At 40.9% G+C, this 14,527-nt stretch overlaps 1 protein-coding gene across 2 annotated transcripts in view; it reads left to right on the top strand.

Annotated features, from left to right (window-relative positions):
- Positions 1 to 14,527, top strand: part of DOCK4 (dedicator of cytokinesis 4) — a 212,589-nt gene that overhangs the window by 25,967 nt on the left and 172,095 nt on the right. For both annotated transcript variants that reach the window (XM_042467418.1, XM_042467419.1), the window contains exons 4-8: positions 2,043 to 2,098; positions 3,530 to 3,626; positions 6,642 to 6,790; positions 10,873 to 10,957; positions 13,416 to 13,567. In XM_042467418.1, coding sequence (XP_042323352.1) covers positions 3,540 to 3,626; positions 6,642 to 6,790; positions 10,873 to 10,957; positions 13,416 to 13,567 — 473 coding nt within the window. In that variant the 5' untranslated portion in view covers positions 2,043 to 2,098; positions 3,530 to 3,539. The remainder of the gene's footprint in view (positions 1 to 2,042; positions 2,099 to 3,529; positions 3,627 to 6,641; positions 6,791 to 10,872; positions 10,958 to 13,415; positions 13,568 to 14,527) is intronic.

Below are 14,527 nucleotides of genomic sequence, written 5' to 3'. Positions count from 1 at the left end.
TCACACAACACATATATTGTCTGGCATAAAATAAGATTACAGGTAAAGATAAAGGTAAAGGTAGTCCCTTGACATGAATACCTAGTTGTAACTGACTGTTGGGGGTGCTGCTCATCTTTATTTCTAAGCTCATCTCTGTTTCTAATCGTGGTCTGAAGACTGCTCTGGTGCTCATGTGGCCAGCATGGCTGCACTAATCACTGTTATCTTCCCACCTAAGTGGTACCTATCCATCTACTTGCATTTGCATGCTTTCGAACTGCTAGGTTGGCAGATGCTGGGACTAGTGACGGGAGCTCACCCCATCATGTGGCATGCGGGCCTAGAATGGCTAACCTGCTGATCTTGCAGTCAACAGGATTAGCGTCTTAACTATTTGAGCCACTGCATAACCCTTATAACAACATAACAACATAGCAATTAAATTTTAAACATAAAAGGGAGTTGTAGCCCTTGCTAGACTGTTAGTGGTTGTGCTTGGGAGAAAATACAGAGAAACAAAGTACATGAGTGGAAAAATCCCATTGCATGCACTAGGGTGATGGGTGGGAGTGCCGCATAGATGGAGCAAGTTCATTCAGTAGCTGTAGTCCAAGCCCTAGTTACTAACATTGCAGTGTACAGTTGGTTTTGGGAGAAGAGGATGCAATGCCACAAGCTGGATGCTATCTTTCTATTAAAGCAGTAGAAAGTAGGATGTAACATGAAAAGAGTGTTGAGACACTGTAAAGGGAACTGTGTAAGATGCTTGGGAAGTCAGATTATAAAAGAGTGGAAGAAGTCTTCCAGAGCAGAAATGGGTCAATGTCTTCCTGCCAATGCCAATGTCTATCCTATAAGAAACAGATAAGGTACAGATGATCCAGCAGTTGCGTTGATGCTCTGGTTTAACCAGGAGACTTTCATGCTACATAGTTATAGTGCTATGGTTTCACTTTAACTGCCATGATAACATCCTAGGGGATCCTGGAATTTGCAGTTTAGAAAAGGTCATTTAGCATTCTCAGCCAGAGACCTCTAGGGCCTCAGCCAAACATAGACCCAGGATTCCTGGCAGCTAAAGTGGAATCCTAGAGCTTGTACAGACAGGTCATAATAAAACTGCTTCAGATCACTTTGGAGGTATGCTGTTCAAATGATGCATGCGTCCTAAGAGGCCAGAAGCCATGCCAAAGCCATGCTCCAGTCCTAAGAACTGGAGCACAGCTTTGGCGCAGCTTTGGTGCAACTTCTAACCTCTTAAGATGTGTGTATCATTTAAACAGCATACCTCCAAAGTAACCCAATTTTGGCCTGTCTGTATGAACCCATAGTGCCACACACATGTAGTGTGAAAACTTACTGAGTGGATCAGGAAGGCGGATAGTAGAATCTGCAGTAAAGCGCATGAGAGAAGAATGGTAGGCTCACTCCACTCTTGGACTTACTAATACCCAGACTTTCTGCTACGGGTGGTATGGAGATAATAATGGTAGAAATAAAGAAGATAGCAGAAGTTTCCCTGTTTCTGTGCCTGCTTTGTAATTATACTTGAGTGTTTCTCTGAGGATTCAATCTATCCTCAGAATGGTAAATTTTAACCACATAAAAGCCATCAATTATTTTAAATGTCCCCTTAGTCTATGTAAATGCATGAAATTCCACTGCTATTTACTTTTCACTAGTACAGAGCCAAAGTGGTGTTGTGTTTTGAGCATTGCACTACAACACCAGACAGACACCAGTGTTCAAATCTCTGCTCGACCATGAAAATCCACTGGTTCACTTTCAACAAGTCACATTTTCTCAGCCTCAGATGAAGGTGACAGCAACCCCTCTTTGAACAATCTTACCAAGGAAATGCTGTGATAGGCTCCCTTTAGGATTTACCTAAGTCAGAAATGACTTCAAGGCACACAACAACAAAGTACTTTTTATTTCAATCATAAAAGATAGGTGTCTGTGTTTTTCACACATGGACAGACATATGCATATGCTTCATTTATGCCCATTTCTTTACTTTTGAAAATTTCTTGCATTTATTGGACTCTCTTCTTTTTCAGGGTATCTTCCCATCCAACTATATTCACTTGAAAAATGCATGTGTTAAGAACAAAGGGTATGTAAACAGTGTGAGCTTCCTAATGTTAGCAAATGACAAGTGACTGTAGGGAAAGTGTGTGTTGACGAAGTAATCATGCTAGAGATGGATAAAAGTATTGGACTAGCAAAAAGGCCTATGGCACCTAGTGCAGAGCCTTTCATATCCCACCCCATTCTAATATCCTTCTAATTTTTAAGGTAACTATGGTTCAGTGTCAGTTCCCCCGCCCCCCGCCACTAAACATGTTACATGTTAGAAATGGGTTTTTAAACTGTGGGTTGACCTAACTACAAACAGGGAAAACAACAGCAGTGGAAATATACAATGTTTAATTTCAAAGGTGAGGTGTTTGTGTGTGAATGTGTGTGTTTCATATGGAGGATGGGAAGGAGTATGCAAGCTCTTGATCTGTTATCCATGATTAGAAGAAGCAGGCAGCTTGTGTTTGCTATGGATGTACGATCAACAAATGTTAATCTCTAATCTGCCACAGGATTCTTTCTTTCTTTTCCTTACACCAGTCTGAATACAGCTGCCCGGCTGGAGTGAAAGTATTACTGGTGATTAACATAATTTACTCAGGGCTAAATGGACTGCAGCTGAATGGCTTGCCAATTCTAAAATATTTGTTAAGCAAAAGGGTTGATTCTAATTAATTACAATTTATAATTGTAAGAGCCAGCATGGCATAGTGGTTTGAATGTTAGACTATGGAGACCACGGTTTGATTCCCTGCTTGACCATGAAACCCACTGGGTGACCTTGGACAAATCACAAGCTCTCAGCCTCAGGAGAAAGCAATGGCAAACCCCATCTGAACAAATCTTGCCAAGAAAATCCTATTATAGTTTTGCCTTAGAAATGACTGGAAGGTACACAACAACAGCAACAAATCCTTCATCCCCAAGCTGGGACATTACTTGATGCTACTTCCAAAAGGCAATGTGAACCAAGTTGAGTTTAGTAGTATGCTTGATGCTCCAGTGCAATGATTGTTATAAAGTCATGAACACAGGGCTGGCCCTACCATGTGGCAGAGAAAGCAGCTTCCTCAGGTAGATGGCCAAGTGGCCCAGAGTGGTGCAAAGGATTTGAAGACAGAGCTCTGTGTGTCATGTACCTCATAAGGGAGTTGGCTTGCTTGAGATATGAAGGAAGACACATTCTTGACTGCTGTGTAGAAGTATGTTTTAACTGCCAGTCCAAAACCACCATATGTGGACTGGGAGCAGGCATCATTTTTCAGGCAGCAAAATGTCCCAGTCCAGTCCTGTCCTCACATAACAACATGGTTTATTGTCTTTGTTCTTGATTCCAAAGTGCAGAGCATAGTGAGCTGAAGGAAATCCAAGATATCTAAGACAGTTTGAATGGTTTCTTGCTAAGGTTTAACAGCAGTATGGTTAAAATGTTTGTTTCATATCTTATATCTTCTTGTTCTAACAGGCAATTTGAAATGGTTGTTCCAACAGAGGATTCTGTTATTACAGAGATGACATCAACATTAAGAGACTGGGGGACAATGTGGAAACAACTTTATGTGGTAAATGATTATACTTAAAATTGCTAATGATTTTATCAAGATTGTTGAGATCTGGACACTTTGGAAGACTATTGCTTCGAATCAGACATCTCCCACGTCTATCTCAATGATCCTAATTCAGTATTGGAGTTTAGGATCTGTACAAAGATATTATTACTATCAATAATATTATTATCATCTTTGTCTTTAACTTTTTTTTCTTTTAAGAAATTTAATTTAGGGAATAGGGTCAGAAACATAATTAAGACTAGTTTGCCCTTCAAACCTATTTACACAACATAATTAATCAGAATAATTTCAGGTTTTTTTAAAGTTAACTTTTCATTTTACCATCATATTTCAGTGGTGTTAATGCTACACAGCAGTGCTGTTTTCTGTTCTCATTTTTTTAAACAGAGTGTGCACAAATAAATGGAGGATCTGGAATAATTATGTTTGCTTATATCCTGGTTTGTGAACTGTAGATATTTTGGTGTTTTTGACCATGTGGATATTTTCACCACCATTCTTAAAACCTTTTCAATTTAGGCTTCACATCAGAGGTAACTGGAAGTCTTTGAGTACCTACAAACTCCTGGTTAAAGAAAGGGGAAGAGGAAGTTTGAATAAGGTCACCCACACTCCTCGCTGGTAGTTGTAGCTTTCAAAACGAATGGTCTAGGCAATCTGTTGAGTCCTATATATTATATTCCGTGTGTATCTACATAGCACAGTTATACCAGTTTCACATCACTTCAACTGTCATGGTTCCAGCCTAAGAAATCGTGGGAGATGGGATACTTGGAATTTTCTCCCAGAACACCCTGTCAACTAGAGTTCCAAAAGTGTATAAGTTCTTGTCTACACTATAAAATTAAATGGACATAACCCCCAATCTCTCTTTTCTTCCCAGGGTATTTTTGCACCTTCTAATTACCTCATCAAATAACCAATTCCAGGTTTCCTTAGAATGGAGGCATGACAATTATACTGTTATGAAACTGATGTATATGTGTAGTGTAGATACGCCTTTAGTCCAGCATCTAGAATTAATACAAGTCTAACATGTTATAGGTATAAATATTATGCATACAGCAACCATTCATCTATAAGATTTCTGTTCTAGAATGTCTGGAAAAAGACATACTTTCTAAAAATAATATGAATAAGGGAAAGACATATAGCAGCAACAAAAATAAAATATAGAATCTTATATTTCTCTAAGATTACTATGTTTATATTATTCTATTCTATAAGAAGATGCTATTGCTTTTTCAATGGTGTATCAATAAATATACCAAGAAATTAAAATTGAGGTGCTGATTTAATTTTAGAAAACCAAGGGAATGAGCTGTTTAGTAAAGGGATTGAAATACGACTTTTTAACAGTGTCTTGCATCTTTGGACTTTGATTCAAGATAAAGAAAACGTTTTTATAAAGAAAAAGCCCACTTTGATACACAAAGGTAGCTTGAAAAAACTGACCTTGATTCTTCAAAGTGGGAAATTGTGCTTTTAGGAATGGGTGTCTAACACATTTTGAAGTAAAAATCAAATGTACCAATGATCCCATGCATATCCCAAAATTGCATAATGGAATTATGATTGGAGTTAGGTTTTAGTCACTGGGAAACAATCCTTTACTTGAACCCTCTGCCACTCTGGATAGCTGTTGACTATTTCTGATTTTTCCATGTTTCCTTGAAATAGCAGAGAATGTGGGTTAGATCTTGCTCAGCATCAACACCATGTACACTGCAGTGAGAATCACATGCTCCCTCAGATGTTTATGAAAGCAGGTCCAAGCTAGCATAATCTATGGTGAGAAATGCTGGGAGCTGAACTCCCATCACATCTGGAGGGACACATTAGTCTCTCCCCTGGTCTACACAGAATGGCTCTCTAGGGTGTCAGCAAGGTTTATTCCTGCTCCACCTGGACATATGCAGGAATGCATTTTGGACCTTTGGCATACAAAGCATATGCTACTATACTAAATTCTAATCCAAGAGCATATGCTGTTCTATTGAAATCTGAGCTAAGAGATCAATTATTTTTATTTGTTCATAGTATCACAAAGTACCTGTTTATTGGTCAGAAAGTGGGCTAGTGAGGAAGCCAACTGCAGGAAGAGGTTAGATAGGGTAAGGACAAGAAAAGCCTTTACTGTTAGAACACATTGTCTACCCCCCTCATTCTCTCTCTCTCCTAATACAAGCACACACAATAAAGAGGGTTAAAGAAACAAAGCCAATATCAAAACAAGTATTACTTTTGCCAAGATGTGTTGGATTATGAACAGGTGAAGAATAGGTTTTATTTAAATGGAATTAACTTAGGTGTGGTACAGACCACCAAAAAATGGCATGCCAGCGCCGGTATTAGGGTTAGGGTGCGTGCACCATGTACACACTCCCTAACCCTAATATGTGCCGCCGGCAGCATAATAGCAGCACCCTGTGTACACGGGTGGTGCCATTATTACATCACGGCCACACCGCGTCCAAACGGCGTGGTGCTGGCATGACATCTTTGCGCCGCCCCAGGCTGCTTAGGGCAGCCTGGGCACGGTGCATGAAAGAGCTCTGAAATGGAGCTCCTTCAGTGGGCACGCCTCGTTCCCACAGCCACCAAACGGCTGCGGGAACGATGCCAGGGAGAAAGGGGCCAAGTGGCCCCTTTCTGCCCTGGCTCTGGCTCCTGAGGTGTCCTGGGGCATGAAGCCCCAAGGACACCCCCTTTCAAGGCCACAGGGAAGCGGCATTTTGCCGCTTCTCCATGGCCTGGAGAAGCGCCGGATTGGGGCCTCTGGGCTGCCAGTATGGCTGCCCTGGCCCCAATCTTCCAGGGAAATGACCGGGTGCAGGCTGCCCCAAAGCGGCAGTCTGTACTGTGCCTTAGATTGTAGCCTCATCCTTCAGTAAAAATTGATCTTCATTTTTTTTAAAAAAGTATTTTGGAATCAAAACAGCAACAGTCATCTATACCAAACTTAATGACTTTGGCAGTTTAAGAATGTAATTATGTATTTGACAGAGAAATGAAGGGGATCTCTTTCACCGATTATGGCACATAATGAATGAAATACTAGACCTACGACGGCAAGTACTGGTGGGCCATCTCACTCATGATAGGATGAAGGATGTCAAACGGCACATCACTGCCCGCTTGGACTGGGGCAACGAGTGAGTAAGAGACAAGTTATATTACCTTTACTGTGCATATTATATTCATGATAAGGTGACTAAAAGGAAGCTGAATTCTCTGAGCAGTACATCAGTAACATGAAAACTTGAAAAGGAGCCAGATTTTCCACCGGAAGGCTTAAGTCTCCAACCCATTACTGGTGCTTTCTAGCTAACTTTGGAAATCAAATGGGTAGTATCAAGAAAGGATTTTTAAGTAGAAGGTACTTCCTTATGGGCAAGAGTGAGTATCTCACCCTTCCCCCATTTTTTCATATATAGCCCCCTCTTCCATCCAAGCCTTGCCTCATGACTTTCATGAACTTCTATTGTAAAGAGCTGCTGTGAAAAGCAGAAGACAAGAAAGCTTGCTTAAATGAGCAAAATTCCAATCCTACCCACTTTCTGCAGGGTCTGTCCCCTGCCCATCCTCCAACTAGGGTATAAAACATGTACAGTGCTGTGATCTCATGTCTCTGGGGAATGTGTGACTGTTCCAGTTGTTGAGTTTCATTACATAGTTCTTTCTCACCATACTGATACCCTAGCAAGAGGTTATAAAAGATCTTCATGTTCTGCCTGCTCCAATAACACTTACTGTTCTGGACTGTAAATCTCAGAATCTTTCAATGATCATGCACAGCCAGCTTTCTGGGAGCTATCAGGCAAAAAACAAGTTTCCAAAGCCCTGATATTTATGTATGTTCCCAAGCAGCATATGGTTATTTCATGAAACTCCAGTGCTCCAAGTTAGTGTATGAGGAGGCACTCTGTATAGTGGTGTTGTCTTGAAGCATATTGGATGTTTCTGGTGGCAGTTTTTTTATACTAGATTGAATGTCATTAGTGAGTCACCTCGATTCTGCTCTGGTATTAGCAGAGATTTTTTTGCATCAAGATTTCATTTTATCCTGCTAGAACTACAACCTAATCAGTTTCTTTCCAGTAGTGTATGTAAACCAGAGGGAAAACCTACAGGCAGAAATAATTCAGAAACCTTTGTTTCTCTCTCCCCCCCCCCATCTCCCCCCTCTCTTTTATCTGAATATTTGCTTTGAGAATGCTGAGTAAATTGACACGCCCTGTTAGAGTTTTTACAGCAAACAAGCATATTCTTTATGTGTTTGTGCTTGCTAAAACCATCCCTTTCACTCTGCTGTTAAATGCAGAATGCCGTTGCTTGTTTGGGAAAATGAAAAATTCATAGAGCAATGTGTTGACGTTGAGTGTGATCTGAATCTTGCCAGGTACGCCTCCTGCTGCTCTTGACAGTACCTTGCAGAGTTTGAAAAGCCGACAAGCTCATTGCTATTCTATCCATGCATCATGTCGCTGAGGAAGAAATAAACATGATTGGCTTCTCTAGTTCAATATTATTTGAGAGAATGGCAGCACAGACATAAAGCACATTGGCACTTGCATTCCAGTTCAGGGATGTGTTCCTGCCGTAAGCTGATGGGACATAAGGCCCTTCTGACTCATTCTTTGAAAGAAGCCAACTGTTGAGTCCTTGTTATCTACTTTCCTAGCAGATGAATGGAGCAGATGCTGGTGAAAGAAACATGCCTGGAGGGTATATTTCCTGATTTCAAAATGTTCAGTATGGAAACTAAATGCATTTATTCTGGCTTTATAATACAGTGCACCCGTGTCATACGCGGGTGCGCTATACGCGGCTTTCCGCATATGCTGAAAGCCATGCAGGGCGCAAGGGGCAGTGCGTCCCATTGTGACTAATGGGGTGCGTGTCTGTGGTGCGCGTGTGCCGCCGCGCTGCCACATGCACGAGCCCCATTCAGTTAAATGGGGCTTGAGCATGCACAGTATTTGCTTTATACGCAGGGGAGTCCGGAACGGATCCCCTGCGTAAAACAAGGGCGGACTGTATGTTCAGGGGCAACCGAGTACATTTTGCTGCTTGAGGTGGAACCATGAGTGGCACTCTTCTGTAGCACTCCAGTCAAGATGCATAGTACCTACCCAAATCTAGGCAGTTTATTATGGCACAGGAGGAGGAAAATCCTACAAATCCTAATAGTAAAAATTTAGTTAAAACAATACAAACATTTGATGTTACTTCAAGATACCCGAAATTTGTTGCCTAAGGCAGTTGCCTCATTCTACCTAATGACAGAGTTTGATTTGTGTATGTGTGAGATATGTTTATGTGTTCTAATTGCTCAAGGAGGTATCACAAACTTCCATTAAATTGAAGACAATATTAACTCTTTACATCTCTGAATCTTGAGTCATTCATTCTAAGTACTAAAGTTTAGTCCTGGACAGACAAACAAACATACACAGAAACCTAAGCAATAGTTTCTGTTCCTATTGTCATCAATTCCCATGAAATATTTCTCATCTGTATCGTTAACTATGTGAATTATTTTGCTAAGACCTCTCAACTTTAGGAATCAAAACTTTATTTCAATTTATTTTAGGACATTCTTACTCAAAGTGGTAGTTTCTGGACTGGCACTGGTCCATGAACTATCAGTTGCTGGTCCATGATATGGGACTGGTACCAAACATATTAGAAAAACAATTTTGAGTCTTTCACATTGATAGCTTGAGAAGTATTCCTTTAATTTGCAGAATGGACAGAGAGCAAATATGGGGTAAAGTATGGTTGGTGATATGGAGTTGCATTTTACAGAATTAGAGATCTTTGAGAGTGGTAGAGAGGATGAAGGTTAATTCACATCATAAGCAGCTTGCTTGGGAAAGAAGATTTTGGAGATGCATTTGTTTAAAAGTAGAACATTTTCCTGAACAGATTTGGCACCTTTTATCTTTCTGCATAAATGGTTTGCCACTGGTTGTTTATGAGAAGCAAAGTGGCAGGCATTCCTGCAAGAGCTTTAATCTACTAAATCAAAGGAGCTGCTAGTACAGTTTAGAAATCAAAGATACTTTAAGTGTTTCTATTGCTTTGCAAGGTTAAATGAATGAGTTTATCATGTTTATGCCATCTGGTAACATTATTTTTACTCAGTTAATTGTTGCATCAATTAGTTACAGAAGGAAGACTGAGTCAAGGTACATGCACAAAAATTTTCTGAACTGCCTTCTCATCATAATACCTTAGAACCCATCCACTTCTAAATGAAACCTGGTGGTGCAGTGGTTAAATGCGAGTACTGCAGCCACTCACTCACAAACCACAAGGTTGTGAGTTCAGTCCCAGCCAGGGGATCAGGGTTGACTCAGCCTTGCTTCCTTCCAAGGTAGCTAAAATGAATACCCAGCTTGTTGGGGGCAATTAGCTTATAGTTGTAAACCGCTTAGAGACTGCTTAGCGTGGTATGAAGCGGTATATAAATAAAGCTGCTATTCTATGATAAGCAAGCCCTGTCTCATCAGAAAGGGCTGCAGAATGGGGTACTAGTACAGTGATCCTATGCTCTTGGGTAGACATACCTTCCATGTAGAACTTTGGATCCAAGCCTTGGAAAGAACAGCAAGATTTTAAAAGGTGTGTGTGTCTGTCTGTCTGTCTGTCTGTCTGTCTGTGTCTTGAAGAGTTCTAAAAGACACTGATCGAAAACTGTGTTTCCTGGGAGATACAAAGAGTTGATAAACCATTTGAGTTGTAGAGAAAAGCCTAATGAACAATTCCAAAATTTACTTTTTACTCTTATATTCTCATCACCATTGTTTCCCTCGCCAGATTTCTCTCTCTGTTATTTACTCTGTGACTTCTCCTCATCAGTATTATTATTTAACCTCCAGCTGTCTTTTCTTTTATAAAAGAAATGAGTTTGCTAGATTAGAAAATAATTAATCTTCGTTGTAAAGATTACAATATAACTGCATGTGAAACATTTCAAACCATCACATGTTTTACATTGATGGTAGCAACTGAGATTGCTTCTAACTGTATTCTTGTACTGTACTGGACTTCATTCTGTACAAAATGTATATTTCTTCTTCCCCCACACTGTTACTGTAGATGATTTTTAAATATTGTAGCATATAAAGGTAATGAGAAATTGAATGAAAAACTGTATGCTTTTAGAAGATTCTGCTCAGGGTACCTTGGAAAGTTTTTCACTAACCAGATCTTCCATATTCACTTACAGACAACTGGGATTGGACTTGGTTCCAAGAAAGGAATATGGAATGGTAGATCCAGAGGAAATCAGTATTACAGAGCTGTATAGATTGGTAAGTACTCCAGCTCTCTCTGTTAATTGAAATTGTCAGTAGGGGACTACTGCTGCAGATGTAACCTAGGTGTTAACTAGGATTAAGCAGTTGGCACTGGGTCATAGGAACATACACTTTCTCCTTGTACACTGACTAGGTGTCCCTTTACCGTGAGTAGGTGTTTTACTTGACCACCTTTAACTGTGGTTAAAACCAAACAAGAATGTAGTTCTGAAATACTGTATGTCACAAGAAAGGAAATGAGCACAAGGATTTCTTCTTCCATGTTCAGTTGCTCCTGGAAAAAAACCCTCTGTGTGGAAAAATTCCTTGTGAGGATTTTGAAGCCATTGGCTTTCAGCCACAACATGCTAAATATTGATTTCCCACAAACCACTGCATTTTTGCTCTTCCTTAGACTGAATTCCAGTTCAAAATTAACCCAAAATAAACTGCTTTGGTAGAATTATAAGTTCTTTCTAAAGGACAGGAAATGCTCAGTTTTCAATTTAATATTGCAGCAAAATAATACATGTTCAACAACGTGCTATTTCTCATATGCAGCAAAAACAATTAAAAAATGGCTTTATGCACAGTGAACCTAAATACTTATTTTGTTGTTGTTGTTGCATGCATTCAAATCGTTTCCAATTTAAGGTGACCCTAAATCATGGATTTTTTTTATAAGATTTGCCACGAGGGAGTTTGTATTTCCTTTTTTCTGAAGCTGAGAGAGTGTGACTTGCCAAGCTCACCCAGTGGATTTCTATGGCTAAGTGGGGATTTGAATCCTGGTCTACAAAGTTATAATCCCATGCTCAAACCACTACACCATGCTGGCTCTCTTTACTAATTATTATTAAATTGACTTGTTTGAGAGTTATATGCTTTGCAAAAAGGCGAGATTCTCCAATACTCAAGCATCAGATGCCTAACAAAGTCTTCAGTATAATTTCACTAGAGAGTAATGCATTTTTAAAGCTATCGGACACACTGCTTCTTTTTGTTTTTAAAAAAGTATGTTTATGTCAAAACATCAGAATATGCAAGATGGGAGTTCTTGGAAATAGCACCATTGAATGGCTAAATTGCTGAGGTGACTATTTTGCAGGCATTATGAAAAGCTTTTCAAACTTCCATTTCATTACTGCCTAGCTTTGCTTTGCTTTCCAAAGGTGAAAAGATATATCACTAAAATATGCATTACGTGTAATGAAAACAGCAGAAGAGGCCAGATAATTTGTAGCATGGTACTGAAGATATTTCCATAGTGGAGGCAAATCCATAATTCTTGCCAGAAGACTAAGGTGTTTTAAAAACAAATTAGCTTGCAAACACAAAGAGGCATAGCATGCTTGTTTCAAAATATCAAGTAATCTGTTCTGCTGGAGTTCAAGTTTAGTATCTATGGGTTGGTGGGGTTATTCCAGATACATCCACACACTGCCCATTGCCTTCCCCCCCTGTGAAGGGGGACAGTTGCAAAAAACAAAGAAACAAACCTTACCCTAATGCAGAGTGTGATATAGGGTGGAGTGCTGGATTAAAACAAAAATTGGATAAGGTACAAGGCTCCACTAAGCATTGAAGGTTACTGCAGTGGACCCTCACAGATTTACTGTGGTTAGGGGTATAGGACTCCTGTGAAAGTGGGAAATAAAAGTCAAATATCTAACTGTGTAGGGCTGACTGTACTTCAATTTGGGTAAATCCCATTTCCTGTTTCCTTCCTCACTTTCCCTCCTCTCCTATTTTTTCTTCCTTCGCTTCTTTTCCCTCAGCCCAGCCAACCTCAGAGATTGTTGTGAGGATAATATGGGTGAAGGGAGAACATGGTATGCCATCTGTGAGCCTTTTGGAGGAATGATAGGATAAAGCAAATAATCAAATCTGTAAACACAAATTGAGATAAATGGGGTCCCATGTTGGGAGGAAGATGGGATATAAGTTAAACAAATAAAGAAAACTAATAAATGCAATGGGGCCAGTGTTGTCTAATTGGTTAGACAAAGTATTGGTTGGCTTTCAAACTTAACCACAAGTGGGGGACCCCCTTTAAGGGGTGTTAAAGCACTTCTCAGTATGACTTCACAAGGAAAACTGTTAAAATTTAGTGAGTTTGTGAGGTTAAAATAATGGATGTTGTGGACAAAGTTTATGTGACTTGTGTTGAGAAAAATATAATCTTAAATTCTGCACTCTCCTTGGCAGATACAGTGCGCCCTTGCTTTACGCGTTTCAATGTGTTACACGTTTTTAGTTTCAATTTCAGAAGAGCTATCCAAGGTTCTGAACCTATGTAGGTGGTAGTTCTCATCTGATCCTTGGAAGACAGTGCCTTTAAAGTTAGGTCTAAAAGTTGAAGTATATCTATCACTTACTGATATGGAAATTAGCAGCTGCCACTCCTCCATAGTATATTTCCATTTGAAACAATAAAAACTGATTGCTACTTTTTGTTGATGTCCATTCTTAGATGGAGCACCGTCATCGCAAGAAAGACACACCCGTTCCAGCAAGCAGCCACCACCTCTTTGTTCAGATGAAGAGCCTAATGTGTTCTAACCTGGGAGAAGAACTGGAAGTAATATTCTCACTTTTTGATAGTAAAGAGAATCGACCAATCAGGTAGTGCTCCCATTTTCATGAGGAAAAAAATGCAAAACGGTTGTTGCATTACCCATTTTGCTTTCACTCCATTTAGCCAATGGGTTTGTGCTGTTTTGCTTTTGTGACTTTGATTCTTTGATTTTGTGAAGTGGGTATATATAATCTTACATTTGTATTGTATTTTTGTTGTGCATTAAAAAAAAAATCTAGGTGGACTTTTTTGAGCATGTGAAATTATTGTGTGTGCTGATTTTTAATCAAAACCAGACCTCAAATTGTCCCAAAAGGTGATAGTCTAGACCAGAGGTAGGCAACCCCCGGCCCGCAGGCCGGATCCGGCCCGCCGAGGCCTTGGGTCTGGCCCCAGCCTGGTCCTGCCACCGATTGCTGCCGGTGCGGGGCAATCGGCGGCAGGACCTCACGCGCGGAGCCTTTGGCCTCTCGCGCAAGAGGCCATGTGGTGGGCCTGTAGGAGGCCCACTGTGGTCACCGGAGCCCTCCAGGAGGGCTCCAGGGGTCGCAGCGGGCCTGTAGGAGGCCTGCTGCGGTCACCGGAGCCCTCCAGCAGGGCTCCGGCAGCCACCCTTCCCTTCGGCCGAAGGGAAAAGCTGAAGGGAAGGGCCTGGAATGGGTGCCCAAGCCCTTCCCTTCGGCCGAAAGGGCCCCTTGGAAGCCTTTCGGCCGAAGCGAGAGCCGAAGGAAGGGCCTGGGACGGGCGGCTCTGCCCCCAGAGGGTGGAAGCTCCCCCCGCTTCGGCCCCCAGTTGTCTGAGGGACAGCAACTGGACCCCGGCTTAGAACGGTTGCCTACCCCTGGTCTAGACCACCTACACCTTTAGAACCACCCCCTGGGGGAAAAAAATCAAAAAAAAAATTTTTTTTAAAGAAAATCCAGATGGCTACCAGAAGTGATCCAGTGTTACTTCTGGTGCAGCTAGGAGTATAGGAGAGACAGCTGAACCCTCTCAAGCAATGGACC

This window comes from Sceloporus undulatus, chromosome 5 (assembly GCF_019175285.1).
Source record: "Sceloporus undulatus isolate JIND9_A2432 ecotype Alabama chromosome 5, SceUnd_v1.1, whole genome shotgun sequence".
Taxonomy (NCBI): Eukaryota; Metazoa; Chordata; class Lepidosauria; order Squamata; family Phrynosomatidae; genus Sceloporus; species Sceloporus undulatus.
The sequence above is the reverse complement of the archived record's forward strand: the minus strand, read 5'-3'. Positions and strand labels throughout refer to the sequence as shown.